The sequence below is a fragment of the Lissotriton helveticus genome, chromosome 11, assembly GCF_964261635.1.
Source record: "Lissotriton helveticus chromosome 11, aLisHel1.1, whole genome shotgun sequence".
In the NCBI taxonomy this organism is placed as follows: Eukaryota; Metazoa; Chordata; class Amphibia; order Caudata; family Salamandridae; genus Lissotriton; species Lissotriton helveticus.
The window spans coordinates 64999040-65014908 of NC_136072.1; the positions used below are offsets into that span (position 1 = coordinate 64999040).

Below are 15869 nucleotides of genomic sequence, written 5' to 3' on the forward strand. Positions count from 1 at the left end.
ATGCAAGAGGACAAGGGCAGTGTTCCTATAGAGGAAACTCAAAATCATACGTGTCATCCTTCATCTCTACAGCAATAGGGGTACTGCCAACAATACCCACAGCAACTTATTCCAGACAACCACCACATAAATGATCTGCATAGTCCTGCAGAGGACAGAACTCTCAATGACACCTTTCCGGCACAGTCATTCCCCCGCGGCATGTGGGTGGAAGACTCAAATTTGTTAAACAGCTGTAGATCTATTAACCCCTTCGGCGCTGATGACTAGCTCAGCTCGTCATCAGTTGCGCCGCTCGCACGCTGATGATGAGCTGAGCTCGTCATGTAACGCGGCTTTTTGAAAAAAGTCGCGCAGCGCGCATCCGGTTAAAAGTGGGTGCTGTATATTTTTCAACATACCATCTCCTCAAAATCCCCCTCGTAGGTGGTTGCATCGTCAAGTTCATCTATTAAAGTTGGAAATTCATTCCTCTACTGAGATGAAGCCATAGAGCCAGTTCTTTATATTCAGCACAACACAGACTTCTCTTTTCTTTCGAAGCAAGAAGAAATCTGGTCAATTGAACCAAATACTCTGTCTTCTACAGGTAAACAAATTAATGAAAAACAATTTTGCATGCTTATGTTGCAGGAAATCCTCTGATTGCTAAACCATTTAGATTTTAGGACATCACTGGATCTCCAGGATGGTTATTTTCATTTTTCAATCCATCCAAACCATCAACATTATTTAACGTTCAAGTTGACCAGATACCATTACCTATTCAAGGGCCTACCCTTTGGCCTCAAAACTGCTCTTCAGATTTTTACTCAATGCATCCCCCTGTCGTGGCTTACCTGAGGAGGAAAGGACATGGAGTTTTCCCATACCTAGATGACTGGGTTCTAAAAGGGCCTCTTCAAACCATGAAGAGATTCTTGAAGGCTTGTATTCAGTTGTTCAGAAGTCTAGATTTAACACTAAACTAAGAAAACCTTACCTTCAACCCAGCACAGAGATGACAACTCCATGAGTGACTTTGGATACTATCTCATGCAAAGCCTTCTCTATCAAAAAAGATTCAAAAGATAATCAACTTGGCCACTTACTTCTCAAAAAGGTCTTATGCCCTCCTACTTTTTGAGTATCCCTTCCCATCTGCCTAATCCATTTTAGACCGTGTCAAGAGGAAATAGGAAGCTCAAAGCTCAGGAACTTTCAAAGATCTCCTTCAAATCACGTCCAAGTTGAAAGCCACAATACCATGCTAGATGCAGAGACAGTATATCAACAGGCCTAACGTTTCTAAATCCCCGTCCCAATTTGAGATGACAACAGATTCATTGTAAACAGGAGGTTCAATGAAAATGGTCATAGCAAGAAAACAAATTTCATATAAACCTTCTGAAGCGAAGGGCATTTGCCTTAGAGCTTCAATTATTTTCTGCCAACGATTAGTAACTCATCAGTGCTTGTTCGTACAGACCTGAACGTGCAGGACGGAACAAAGTTAGGACTTGTAAACAGAAGTCCAAAGGATATGGAAGTGGGTTTTACATCTCCAAATGAGGTTAAAGGTGGAGCATGTTCCTGAAGTGAACAACCAATGGGCAGGCTCTGTAAGCAGAACATTAAGAGACTGCCATGAATGGGAGTTAGATCAACATCCACTAGCAGTAATTTTTCAGATCTGGGAAACCCCAGAGCTGGATTTTTTGGCAACACGTCCCAATTGTAACTGCTGATTTTTATTCTTTGCCAGTAGATACCGTCATAGATTATTGTGGTGTAGTGCTGTCCAGATACCTGGAAAGGAATCTTAGCTTCTGCATTTTCCCCACTTACCCTAGTTCACAGATTGCAGAAGAAGCTGAAGAGACCATGTTGCATTATTCTCACAGCCCCAGCCTGGCCAAGATAGTAGTGATACACAGAGCTACTTCTCCTATTGGAACATAAACATATTCCATTCAGACCAGTACTTAATCTGTTGACATTGTACAATGGACAAGTTGTTCATCCAACACCAGAATCTCTCAATTTATTGACCTGGTTCCTGAATTCGGTGACTTCAACCACTTAAATATTTCACAAGACTGCAAAAAAATTTGATCTAAAGCTTGTCTGAAATGACTAGCACAAAATATAGAGCCAAATGGACTCGCTTTTGCATATGGCTCTCTCGGAATGGCATGCACCCTATCTATTGGTCACTTGAACCGATTTTACCATACTTATTGCATCTAACAACAAGTTCAGATCTCTCTCATAATTTGGTCAATATCCACCTTACGGCAATTTTGTTTACGAGCTCCGTAGGACAATTGATGCTCTGGTCTCATAGCCTGGTAAGAGACCCTTAAGGGTATATTTAGAACCTATCCCATAAATAAAAAAAATAAACAATAAAGGAATACTGTTCTTGGAAGTTGAATATAGTCCTCTCCCAAATAATTAGCCCATTTGAACCTATTCATAAAACAGGCCTTGAAGATCTATCTTGGGAAATAGCTTTATATTGGCATTCAATTCTGAAATCTTGTATTTTTGCAAATTCCCCCTATCACTATAAAGGAACAAGGATGTGGGATTCCTATAGCCAGACACCCAGGACATTGTGTTTATGGTCAAGGGTAACAAGTTTTCATGTGTATTTTGTCCTTGGGACAAGTAGGCCCAATCCCGGCAGCACAAACCCTTTGGCTGCCAGTTTGCTGTACCACATTATGAATCAGGGAAGGGCACTGTCTGCAGTTAAGGTAATATTTGTGTCCATATGTTAATGCTGTTCAAGCTTGTATTCATGGCTCATTAATTAAAAGACTTTATTAGGGTGAGCGCTTTAAGTAAATTTTGTAAGCGCTGACTGCACTACTGACAGTGGTTCCAGTATAAAAATGGGTACCCAAGTTGTCATAGTTTAGCAATATGAGACTATGTAATGCTCCCAGAATGCTCTCATTTGCTGCAAATATTGGCAAAAGCTTGAAAGCAAGATTGATGATTCTTAGCTTTCTAAATAAAATGTTCATAAAAAATGAAAGTTGGAAAAAACATTTTGTTAAACTGGTGTAAAGTTTCAGTTACCATTTCTTTGCTGCATCAATTAGGAACTTGTGGTGACGCATGCTAGTATTTTCCAAAAATATTTGTAATGGAAAATCAGTGTAACCAGTTTCACTAAGATTATGGGGAGACCTAAACAAGCATTGGCAAAGCCAGTAGGCCTGAAATTGTTGGTCAGCTTTTTAGTTTTGTCAATGTGTGAATTGTTTTGGCATGCTTTTTGTAAAACATTATTGGTGTGGGAGCTGCCCGGGCCGCCACCTTTATAACAAACACTGGCAAAAGCAAAAATTGTCTTTGGTCTCAAAGCACACACTGCCACAGTAGTTACTGGCTCTGAACAAAACTGTTTTGTGTGCCGATATGCTCCTCGTGAAAGAGAAGAATGCTGTCACTCATAGTGAAACCAGCCGATACGGAGAGAAAGAATTTTAATAATTGCATAAGGTCGTGGTTAACGCCAGACCTAACTAGGGGCCCAATTATTAAAGAAAGTCTCAAAAGTGCACCCATGGTATATGTCCTTGCATTAAGTTCAGCTATACAGCTTTCTTGAATTTCCAAGAATTTCCAGAAGTAGGACAAGAAATAGTACTCCTAGAAAATATTGGTGAACTGCATTTTAGCATGAGCAAATTTGCATGTGTTTTGCTCATGCGAAAATCTGAGTGTTTGCAAGTTCACTTTCCCTCTAACCACTTTTTTTCCAAACTCTGGAAGAAGGTTTTACGTATGCCATTGTCGGGAGTAAATTTCCAACATTTCTTAGTATGGGAAAATATTAGAGAAGAATTGTTGAAAATCCTTACAACATGCAAGTTAGTATGTTTGCACAGACTCAAAAGAACATTCTAACCCTGGAACTATTGTTACCACTACCTTCTGCCCCAGTATGTAGATCTGCGGAAATGTGGCAACATAAGGGGATTGCAAGTATTCAAACACTACTATGGTGTGAGCCCTGGCATAATCAGAGAAGCTATATCAGAGCTCTTATATTTATTTATTTATTTATTTTATTCAAAGTTTTATATAGCTCGAACAAGATCTTTGCAGATATCATAAAGAGATTGCTGCCATAATTTGTCGCTGCACTACATGGCACTGGAGGGACAAGTGGATTTTGTTGCAAGACAAGTAGATTTATGAAGCAACTTGCCCTATGGACAAGTAGATATTTTATTAAATTCCACACCCCTGAAGGAACCATACATGTAATTTAAAAATGACCGTCTTACTGTTGATTACCACTTGTTTCGTCCCCAAGGTTCCATCAGACTTTCATCTGAATGATCCTAAAGTCCTTGAGTCTTTTTTTCTTAAACCTTTCTAAAGCAGCATTAAGAGCACTTCATACTCTTAACATCAAGCAAAGTCTCAGGTTTTATTTGGACAGGACTAAGACTTTCAGGAAGCCTGGTTAACTGGTTAACTGATGGTTGCACACAGACCTCCACTAAAAGGACATGCTGTGCCAAGATACAGTACTTTAATGTCTGTTTCTCACCTCCGCTTGTATGTTAAAAACAAGCATGCAAATCTATTAAAGATTCACTATTGGAGAAAAAACAAGTTACTTACCTGTACAGTGTTCTTCTTCAGTATTCACTTTTCATCGATTCACATGCTGACCCTCCCTTCTCTCCGATAGCTCATCACATTTCTACCTCCTACATGTTACCTTTCCACTAGTACTCTGAAATATGAGATATTGTGGCCTTGAGGGAAGAGTGCTTCAAGTTTCTTTCTCATTGACTGAAGTTTTTTTCATATTAAAAATAATGTGACTTGATTAACAATGCTACTTGCCTAAGCTGTGCAGTGCAATACTTTTCTTTACACTAATTATAATTTACATGAGACTCCCACTTCAATGAAAGGGAAGATTCAAGCATATCAATCTATGAAAGCTGTCCATACTGTAGAACTACAGTGTAAGATAAGTAACTTATTTTATCCTTTTCATGCTTGCCTATTCCCTGACTGGATGGGTCATTTCTCTCACTTCCAAATCAGATGTTACTTTACTCCCATTGTTATTCTTCCCCATGTCTTCTCTCAAACACTTTTCATAATGAACGGAACCTGGGTTTGGTGATTCTGGCCTTCTGGTAAAAACAACTGTTGTAAAATATCGGTTAGATGGATGCATTGGAGCAGGGTGGGCTTACCAGTGTTTGTTTTTGCGCTGTTCTTTTATTTGATATTCTGTCATTTCTGATTTGGTCTTGATGTATGAATACCTGTCTCATTGTTTGTTGCTGAGTTAATTGTACTTATGTTGTTTAGCGTCCAAGTTGGTTTTCTCTTAGGTTTATGCTGGTAGTCCTTGGTTCCTTAAGAGTCAAATTATGATGCTTTTGATTATATGATGACTAAGTTTATCTTTGAGAGCTCATGTGATGTGCTGTGCTTTTTGTGGTTGGTAGGGGATCTGTAATGTGCTTTGAGAGATGGTTCTTGGTGTACGGGCATTAGAGCCAAATATTGGGAAAGAATAGGTTGCAAATATTTTTCTAAATGATGGGTGGTTGTGTATGGTGCTTTTGAAGGTCATTCAATAGTTTGTCAGCTTTGAATGACCTTGTTTCCTGCAACTTGGACTGTGCTGAAATCTGTGCTTGGTCATGATCTGGGGAGTATCTTCGAAGAGGAGTAGTTAAAACTGCACTTTGGGAGCATAAGGCACTCCTCTATCTGTAGCTCATACTTTTATGAAACTGGACTTCATAGCTTCTCATGAGATCCTACAGAAGTCTGTGGATATTAGGCAGTACTGTGAAGGTATTGTCTTTAGCCTCTGGTGCCTCAAGGCTAGAACACTGAAGTTCTCCAGCTGGGTAACCAAGTTATCCCTTTCTGTAACATTACAGACAGATAGCTAGGGAAGGACTCCGGCTGGAGTGTTTTACAGTATGCCACCAGGAACACCTAATGGCATCCACGCCCAGGCAGTACATTATTTTGGAAACGAAAATGACTTTGTTACAGGTAACTAAACAGTTAATTTACAACTAGGAAGGACACAACAAAGGGAGTGCTCCCAAAGTGTCTGATAACATTTTCCTTATGACTATTGTGTGTGGAGCTTGGTGTGGTTCTTTATGGAGACATTTCTCTGGCAAAGAGTTCAAGAAAACGTTCAATTAATGCATATGTTCGCACTCTGGGTCCAACTTAGCTCATAGACCGACAGTAGCTACATGTCACTGACGCCAAGCTCCCTTAAAATAAAGATCCTCACAAAACCTTTCACCCAAACAGACCCGTATTTAACATAGTCTCTGGTGTTCCTTTGCCCTTGTACCAGTGTCTAACTTGGAACACATTCCATAGAGTACAGTCTGTAATCTGTGTAGTGATATTTGTACCGCCATTGGATCGAAGTGTTATGCAGTATCTAGTGTTTTTGCACAGTTGTTCATTTTTATTTTCCTTAATCAAGGTACCGAACCACTAAGGACATTATACTGCCGTTCCGTGTGATCCCGCTGGTACGAGAGGTGGGACGCACCAAGCTGGAAGTGAAGGTGGTGATAAAGTCCAACTTCAAACCCTCTCTGCTTGCTCAGAAAATAGAGGTAAGTACTTTAGATGTGATAGGAATCCCTGAGAATGGCTGCTTAGTAATCATGATGCACTGTTTCATACATATAAGGGGGTTTGAGTGAGCACGCGGCCCAACTTTTATTGGAAAGGAGAACTGTTCTTCAATATACACTGTACCAGTAACATGGATCAGGTTCTTAATGGCCTCCAATGGAGTCTGAGCCACTGGAGATATGGTGGGGAAGGCAAAAGCTAATTATCCAAATTGAGAAAAAGGAGGTAATGATTCAAACTATTGATCTGCATAATGTTGAGAAACTTTTGTACTGTCCCATAAAAACTGCCATTTATCTCCATGCTCGAAGTTCTACGTTTTTAGCCATAAACCTTGAAGCAAAAACCTTATTTAAGATGGTCTGCTCTATTCATGTAACTTTTTGTGATCTGCTTATTTCCCCTATTCCTTTAATAGCATGATTAGTTGGGGTCTATCTTTTGTTCTTCTCGTGGATGCTAGTGATTCCAATTTTTATGTAAATCCTCTTCATCTATAAAGTCCCTTTCCATCTGTGGTTTTATCTGCTTATAGAGCTAATCATTTCACATTTATTGCGTCTTTAAAAGCTTCCTAGGGATTCCTTCAACCCTGTTGAAGGTGATCAGACCCACTAGTCCTTTCTTATAGATCCAGTCCTTTGGTAGAGTGGTAAATTGTAGGGGTCACATTGCCTTGTATTTGGGCCCATTTAAAACTTGCCAGCTAGGCATGATAGGAGATTGATATGAGGCCTGTCTAGTTTCTGCATCTAGTTTCAGACACAAAGGGGTATTCAATGCACCAGTGCGAGCTATGCACGTACCTAACCAGGTATAATCACTGTCTTAGTGTACCTCTCAGCATGCATTTCTTTCTCACAGCTTTCACTTGCGAGTATGTCTACTCTCATCATCCCTTTAAACAACGACCACTTGGTAAAGAAACACATGGTGTAGAGCGGTAAAAATACCATGTGCGCTTCTTTGCTGAAGTTGTCTTTAGTAGTAATGAACACTTTTTAATTGTTTTCTCTAGGTAGTTCATTGGTCTCTTCACTCTCCTCACCCTCAATTATCAGTGCAAGTAGTGAGGTAATGACTGTAGGAGAATACCTCTTTTTGTGTGATCACTCACCAACCCCCCACCACTGTTTGAACTGATACTGCTGGTTTTCTGACTCTGGTGCATTGCGCTCTCACTGCCAGAGTTCCTGTACAATTGGTGAATACCCGATTGCCAGATCTTGTAAGCTATGTTTAAATGCCACAAGTTAACTGCACCACTACCTCAGTGACCAGGTGAAAATGGGACTCTAGGTCCTCCACTGCTGCCTAGTCTGGCAGATTTAAACCTGACCACTCAACGTGGGAAAATAAACCCTTTTGCCAAGTCAAATCTTTCCTTTTTATTACTAATAATCCTCCCCTCTCAAACACGGTGCTTATTAAAAAGCAGGGCATGTTAATTGTGTGCTGAACATTCCCTGACCGTGAAAACACAAAATTGCTGTACCTTCCATTTGGGACCACCAAAGATATCACTCCTCTGTTTCAAATTGTATTGTAATTGCATTTATATAGCGCTTACTACGCCTGACGAGCGGTGAAGTGCTTTTTCGGCAAGTAGCACGCTACTAAATGAATCCTTACAATAAACCCAATTAATTGCTGAAATTGGATTTAAGGTAACTTAAGATGAAGGTGATTTTAGAAAGTCAGCATAATGTGGCCAAGAGCTCCGTAGCCTTTCCTGTCTGTTTGCAGCAGTTGTCATCCGAGGCAACATGCTGTCTCCTGTTGGAAAGTGTGAAGCGCTCCCAGGAATATGGAACAAAGAGAATTGCCTAAGGGAGGTGTGACCTTTTCCAGCAGGATGACTACTGCAGTGTCAAAGCTGCTACTGCCTTAGTGAAGCAAATGGCGAGAACTCCTGCGCCTGCTCGATCCTTGTGTAAACAGACTGGCTGCTATCCTAACAAGCATTTACAATGCAATGCTCTCGGCATTGTTAAAGTTAGAGCTATTGGCATTGCTCATGACATTATTTTTATTTATGTTTTTGTTTTAAAACATAAATAAATGACATTGTCATTTACAATGCCAATAGCTTAATTGCTCGCAAATGCGAGACCTATTACATTTGCACCCACACACAAACACAAAGCCACCCACACATAGAGCCACCCACAGTCATTCACACAGAGCCACCCACACACACACAGAGCCACCCACACACGCACACATATTATCCATCCTGCTTGATCCCACTAACTTAACCAGACGTCGATGTGATTAGAGAGCACTTAGAGTCCAAGGAGTCCGTTACTGGAAGAAGCACGCGCAGGCAGAGAGAAGGGCGGCGGGGGGTTGAATGGAAAGCGTGAGATGTGGGGTGCTGAGTTGACCTATGGGTGGTGGGGGTGAAGATGGGAGTTGACTGGAGAGGAGGGTGAGCCGTGAGTGAGGAGGGCGGGGGTAGAATGTGAGGAAAGTGGAGTTTAGAGCTGCCTGTGGGAATGGGGGTGGTATGTGAGGAGGGTGGTTTGTGAGAAAGGTAGGGGATAGAACTGTGAGAATAGTGGGGTGTGGAGTTTGGGGGTCTGTGAGGGGGGGGTGAGCTGCCTGTAGGCAGCAGTGGTACGCCTTGAGGACGGGTGGGTGAGAGAGGGTAGAGTGGATAGGTGGTGAAATGTGGGGAGGGAGAAGAGCTGTCAGAAGTGTGGGGTAAGCTGTGAGTGTTATGTTAAAGTTTTGTACCGCGCTCGGTCACCATACGGTTTCATGCCGCTCATAACAAATGCGGGAAGGCAAAGGTGTGTATTACTCAAAAGCAGACTGGAAAAGGTACGTTTTTAACATTTTACGGAATCCACCATAGGTGGGGCAGTGTCGAAGGGCGGACGGGAGGGAATTCCAGGTCTTAGGGGCACAAAAGGAAAAGCAGGAGCCGCCATGTTTTTTCCGTTTAATTTTTGGGACAACCAGCAGATTGTGGCCAGAAGAACGAAGGTCTCTGGAGGGAACATAACATTTCAATTTAGAGGAGATAAAAGTGGGGGCAAGGTCAGAAAGGGCTTTAAAGATTGTGCAGCCCAGTTTAAAAGTACAGCGCTTAGCCACTGGGAGCCAATGAAGGCTCCGCAGTAGTGGCGAGACATGCTGGTGTCGAGGTTGATGGTAGACCAGGCGGGCTGCCTGATTTTGCACAAGTTGCAATCTGTGAAGGAGGTATGCGGGAATACCGACATACAGAGTGTTGGCGTAGTCAATTCTTGACGTGACCAGGGCCATGATGACGAGGATCAGTGCGTCTCTGGTAAGAAATCTACAGATTTTACGTATCCTGCGTAGATGGAAAAAGCAGGATGACGTAACCACACTGATCTGGGGCCCCATGGATAAGTCACTAGAGATGACCACGCCAAGGCTCTTCACGGATTTGACAGGGCAAGGAGGGGGCCCAAGTGAGGGAGGCCAAAAGCTGTCGTTCCATGGATTGGCTACTCCACCCACCAGGACAAGCTCCGTCTTAGTAGGATTCAATTTGAGTTGGCTATGGTACATCCATTCCGAGATCTCGAGCATGGTGGACTGAAAAATAGTGCGGGAGGAAAGGGAGGTGTCAATGGGAATGATTAACTGTAAATCATCCGCATAATTGAAGATGGTAGCGGCAGAGTTATGCAGGGAAAAAATCAGAGGTTGCATGTATAAATTAAATAATAAAGGGTATAGGGCGGAGCCCTGAGGGACACCGCAGGACAAAGGAGAGTAAGAGGCAGAAAAAGTGGACAGGTGCACTGCCTGGAGGCGACTATCCAGAAAGGACCGAACCCATTCCAGAGCCATGCCCTGAATGCCGGTGTTCCTGACACGGTCGATCCAAATAGCATGATCGACCGTGTCAAAATCCGCCGACAGGTCCAACAGGACAAGGGCCTGGGAGATGTTATTATCGGCACCCTTTCTAAGGGTGTCCATAACAGCCACGATGACCGACTCGGTGGAATGGAGAGGGCGAAATCCGGCTTGCTGGGCCTCCAATAAAGATGAAGATTCAATGAAGGCACTCAGGCAGCGGGTGACATGAGTTTCCAAAATTTTCTCCAAATAGGGGAGAAGAGAGATGGGTCTATAATTACTCAAGACGTTAGGGTCAGCATTGGTCTTTTTTAAAATTGGTGTCACCACTGCCTGTTTAAAAGAATCTGGGACCACCCCTGTGGCCAACGAGTTGTTAAGTAGGACCAGGGGAGGACCAGGGCAAGCCAAAAAGACTTCCCTAAGAAACTGGGGGGGGGGGCAGCAATCAATAGGGGAGCCAGAGCTCACTTTGTGCAAGAGTAAACAAAACTCAGAGAGGGAAATCGGGGGAAAAACATCCAGGCAGCAGGGATTTCTGGGAGGTAAAGGAGGGGGATGGGGGGATGAGGGCAGAGGAATGTTGTTCTTAATGGTGATGATTTTGTCCATAAAAAAAACATTAAGTGAGTCACATAAAGATTGAGAAGGTTGGGGTTGAGGGGTAACTCGGTCTGGTAGAGAAAGCTCATTCACAATGGCGAAAATGTCCTTTGCCTTAGAGGCAAACTCCATGATTTTTTGTGAGAAGTAGGTAGTTTTGGCCAATAAGATTGATTTTTTTTATAGGCTCTCAGACGGTCAACGAAATCAATTTTCAGCTGATGGTCATAATTACGCCTCCAACGGCGCTCCGCCTGTGAGGGGGCCAACGGCGCTCCGCCTGTGAGGGGGGGGGGGGGGGGGTCTGCCTGTAGGCAGCAGTGGTACGCCTTGAGGACGGGTGGGTGAGAGAGGGTAGAGTGGATAGGTTGTGAAATGTGGGGAGGGAGAAGAGCTGTCAGAAGTGTGGGGTAAGCTGTGAGTGAGGAGGGAAGCGTGGGTTGTGAAGGGAGTGGGAGCTGTGCTGTGGAAGAGCCTGTGACTCCTCGACTCGGGGCTTCCCGGCGCCTTCTATGTCTTTTTCTGACTCAAGTGCAACCTTGCTGCTGAACAAGGTAAGGCTGAGCTCCCCTGGTGATAGACAGAGGTTGGGGTAATAAAGCGGGAGGGCCCAGGAATGGGCAGCAGCCATGGTCAGTTCGCCCCTCTCTGCTGTCAAAATGCTAGCCCTTTGTTTTGAGGTATGCACCTCCACTCCTCCATCTCCTTTGAAACGCCCTTCCTCCCCCAACACATGCACACTCAGACTGATAGCCATTAGTCTGAGCTGAATTTCATATCAAATATGCCGCTCCTCAACCGAAAATATCTGAAATGACAGCGACCGCTGGAGGGCAGGAGACAGAGGGTGGGGGCGGATGTTGGCGGTGGGCAGCCCGGGGCAAACCTGGCGGAGGGAGTCCATGGGCAGGAGCATAGTCTAGTGTGGTAGACCGATCACCTCAGATGGAGGGGTCCAGTGTCCGACCGAGACAGTGGAGGGGGGAGGGGCAAGCATGGGCTGACAAGAATCTTGGGAAAGGGTGCTAGGATTGCTCCCCAGATATTTATAGAGGGGTAGGGTCTGACATACGATTTCAACAGGAGGGTGGAAATTGCTGCGGAGGGAGGGACGTGGATAGACTGACTCAGTTGGGACGTGAACAGACAGACCCGGATGGGGGAAGAGAGCGACTATGGACAGGCGGAATACCATTGGAGGGTCGCTGGAGAAGGGCAGGGTTTAACAGAGAGACACTGACAGACAGAACACCCAGAGAGGCAGTATGGGCAGGACGGTTTAAATCAGGAATTGGCAGATGGCAGGAAACAGCGTGGGACAGAGGCGGGTAAAGACAGAGCTGAGGAGAGCCAGGGGCGGGAGGAAGGGAGAGGCACACACAGGCTGAGCCAGCGAGGAATAGGGGCAGGCATCTGAGGGCTCTAGTTGATGGAATGGCTGGGGGGGGCATGTTGAATCACAGAAACACTAGGTGGTAAAAGGTAAGGCCGAGGAAGAGGAGATGGAGACAGATAGGCACTGAGCGCTTAGGGAAGAGGAGGGGCAGACAAAGATTGGCAACAGGCACAGCCAAACTCATGCTGACTGACGACCGTAGTGAGGAGCTGACACATTCACTTTCAAAGCCGGTGGGCAGCGCACCGAATCCCGCCAGAATCACTTACAAACCCCAGAAGTAGGCACAGGAGGACTGCAAAAAGCGACAGACATGGACAGGCACCAAAAGGGCTCTGATAGAAACCGACAGAGGCTCTGATATGGAGCTAGAGACCAGCCCTAGCAGACGCTCACTGACAGACACCGTCAGGGCCACAGAAAGCCACAGATAGAGTGGGAAAGAGGCGGCTTGAAGGCACTCAGACACCCTGGTCCTTGTGTAAAACGCTGAGCTAATCAATGCCTCCGCCGCGGGCGCCGACGCTCGGCTCCTCTCCGCCAGCCACACGCACGAGTAACGAGAAAAAACAAAACTGGTCACGCGCACCATTAAGACGCGCCTTCGGATTGGCCCGCGCAACGTCACGTGAGCTATCTACGGTAGAAGCTCACGCGCGCGACCCGATCCGAAGGCGCACGTCGGAATCCGACGCTGCCATAGGGAATGCTGGGCGCGCGGCCAGCTCTTGTCTCCCTTCGTCGCGTTCTTTCTGCTGAAACGCCAACTATAGTTCTCTGGCGAACGCGCTTTCAGCGCGTTACTAGCCGAGACCTAAAAAGGGTGGACAACCGTTGCAAAACAGGTTTCCCAAGAGTACTGTCTCAGTATGCTAGGTAACTCCTAGAGGTGTGCCCAGCGCTCCTCGCAGAGGAAGAATGATTGAACTATTTTGGATTTGGGTAGAGAGGGCTCCTGGGATTGTCTGGTGGCTAAACCCACAGGAAGTGATATAAAGTGGGAAGGGTTGCCCTGTGGGAATTGATGCTCCACTGGCTAGTGAGCCCACCCCCTCCCACAAACAAGAAGATGGTATAAAAGTGGTACCCCAGACCCACAGTCCTCGATCACTACTGACTGGAAGAAGACCGAAGGACAGCCCTGCTGCTCCCTAGCCCCAGCAAAGAGGAGGACTTGGGCCTTCTATGCCCAGTTAGGGAAAGAGCTCCACTTGTGCCATGGCGCAAGTGACTACATAGGGGTAGGGGCTAGTCTCCCGTTAAGCTTCAGGGCCACCAAAAGTTCAAGAAATCTGTACCCATTGAAAGCCCAGCTGCTAGGAACGCCTGCCCACTGCTGGACGACAAAATGCCTGCTGGGCAACTAATTTCAGACCTTACCAATGTGTCCCCACGCAGGTGAAACCCATAGCCGATGTCAAGGTGCACTCATTTACCTGCACGAAACAAACACGTACTGCTGACACGGTCTGACCAGGTTGACCAGTGACAACTGGACCTAACTGAACCCCCACCCTGAAAAAAAACACACACCCAGACCTGCTGAGGACCAAGAAACCAGACGCCTGAAACCACCACTGCACCCGACGCCCTTGGCCTGAGTGAGTGACCTACTGGTCCCAGCAAAGTCCCCCAGTGCTCCAGAGTCAGAGTCCACTGTGAGTTGACCCCTCCAGGACCTGACGTCGCCTGCAGCCTCTGCACAGAGCACCCCCTCTGCACAGAGCATCCCCCCCCCAACCACGAGTGGCCCGGTAAGGTGAAATACAACCTCAAAAGACACCCCTGAATCCAGCCACCCTGCGCCCTGGAGAAGAGAACACGAGGTGCACCTACGTCCCCAAGCCCTCCAACTTACCTGCCCAGCTGTTGGTTCCTCCCAGAAGTCTTCCTGGACCAAACCTGCAGCCAAAATCCAAAAATGGCAACTCCCATTGAAAACAGGGCACCCTGCACCCAGCTGCCGCTGCACCTTGGGTGCTAACTCGGATCCCCCTTTGCCCTGGCCCTAACACCAGGAACTTTGCTTCCACAACCCTGTGGCCTGCTCGTGAGCAGCCATCAACCAGAGGCTCCCTATTCCCTGTTGGATAACATTTAGCCTCAGCACTCTGAACCCGGCCGCCATAGTGCCGCTGAGAATACAAGCTCCCACAAATAAGTACTTACCTGCAAACCGTTAACTTCATCTTTCTCCATAGGAATACAGTGACTTTTTTTCCTTGAAAATTGTTATAAGTGTGGAGTTGGTTTGTATGGAGGGTTAAAAAAATTGCACGGGTACAAAAAGTGAATTACTTACCTTTTGTCTAGGAGATGTCTCAGTGTGATATCTAGGCATATCACACTGATTTGCAAAAGTTATCTGAAAAGTAACATACATAGTAATCTGCAAAGTAACTAGAAAGTAATGTCAAACTGTGACTTACGTGTAATTCAACCAACTGCATTTGAACCTGCATTCAACTGTAAATCATTGCATAAGAATTTGCTAAGTATCATTTCACTTACCTGCGCCAGTCTTGGCTTGGTTCTAGAAATGAAATAACACTTTTTTTTATACAAACACATTGGTTTGAGTTCAGATTGAGTGTGTGACATAATTTGCTGCCTGAGCATGTACAACAAATATTTAACACTACCCTCTGATAAAGCCTTACTGCTCACCCACACTACCACAAATAGAGAGTAAGGTGCTATCTACTTTTACTCCTGCCTACCTTTCGGGTTCCACTGGCTTCTGTGCACACTATACCTCATTTTAGTATAGTATGTACAGAGCCATCTTCCTTCAGCTAGGACCTGCTCAACAGATTTACAGGGATTTATTGCATCTTTTAAAAAGAATTTACTTCTTTTTGAAAAATTATCCGTTTCCCCTCAAAAGATTTTTGTAGTTTTTGTGTCCAATTTAAGATAAAATAATCTATTGTTATAAATTGGTGTTGGATTTTTACCTTTGTGTGTCTTACCTTCCAGTTGTTGTTTTGGTATTTTCAATGCTTTACACTTGTTCATTTAATATATCCTGACTGCTCTGTGCCACAGCTACCTAGGACTGTGCTAAGGATTTTCTTAAAGAAAGCTAGATTGTGACGTTATCACATGGTGAGGTCTCACCACCACACCACACAATTCACTATCCACTTTGCAAATGCATGGATATACTCACCCATAGGATCCCAAGTGTTTTCACTTTTTGACCTGTTTCGTAGGTCATCACACTTCTCTAGCAGTTCTCTTGAGGATCTGTTGATGGCCAGTATCTTATTTTGATCCTCCATATCTCCTGCCTGCTCCATGAGTAATTTCACATTTGTCCTACAGAACAACGAATTTTTTTTTATAGTGGCTTAACTTGCTTTTCAGAGTTGGC

General features: G+C 44.8%; 1 protein-coding gene across 2 annotated transcripts in view; it reads left to right on the top strand.

Annotated features, from left to right (window-relative positions):
• AP2M1 (adaptor related protein complex 2 subunit mu 1) overlaps positions 1-15869 on the top strand; it is a 148796-nt gene that overhangs the window by 89960 nt on the left and 42967 nt on the right. For both annotated transcript variants that reach the window (XM_078666028.1, XM_078666029.1), the window contains exon 8: positions 6494-6629. In XM_078666028.1, the coding sequence (XP_078522154.1) occupies positions 6494-6629 (136 nt within the window). The remainder of the gene's footprint in view (positions 1-6493; positions 6630-15869) is intronic.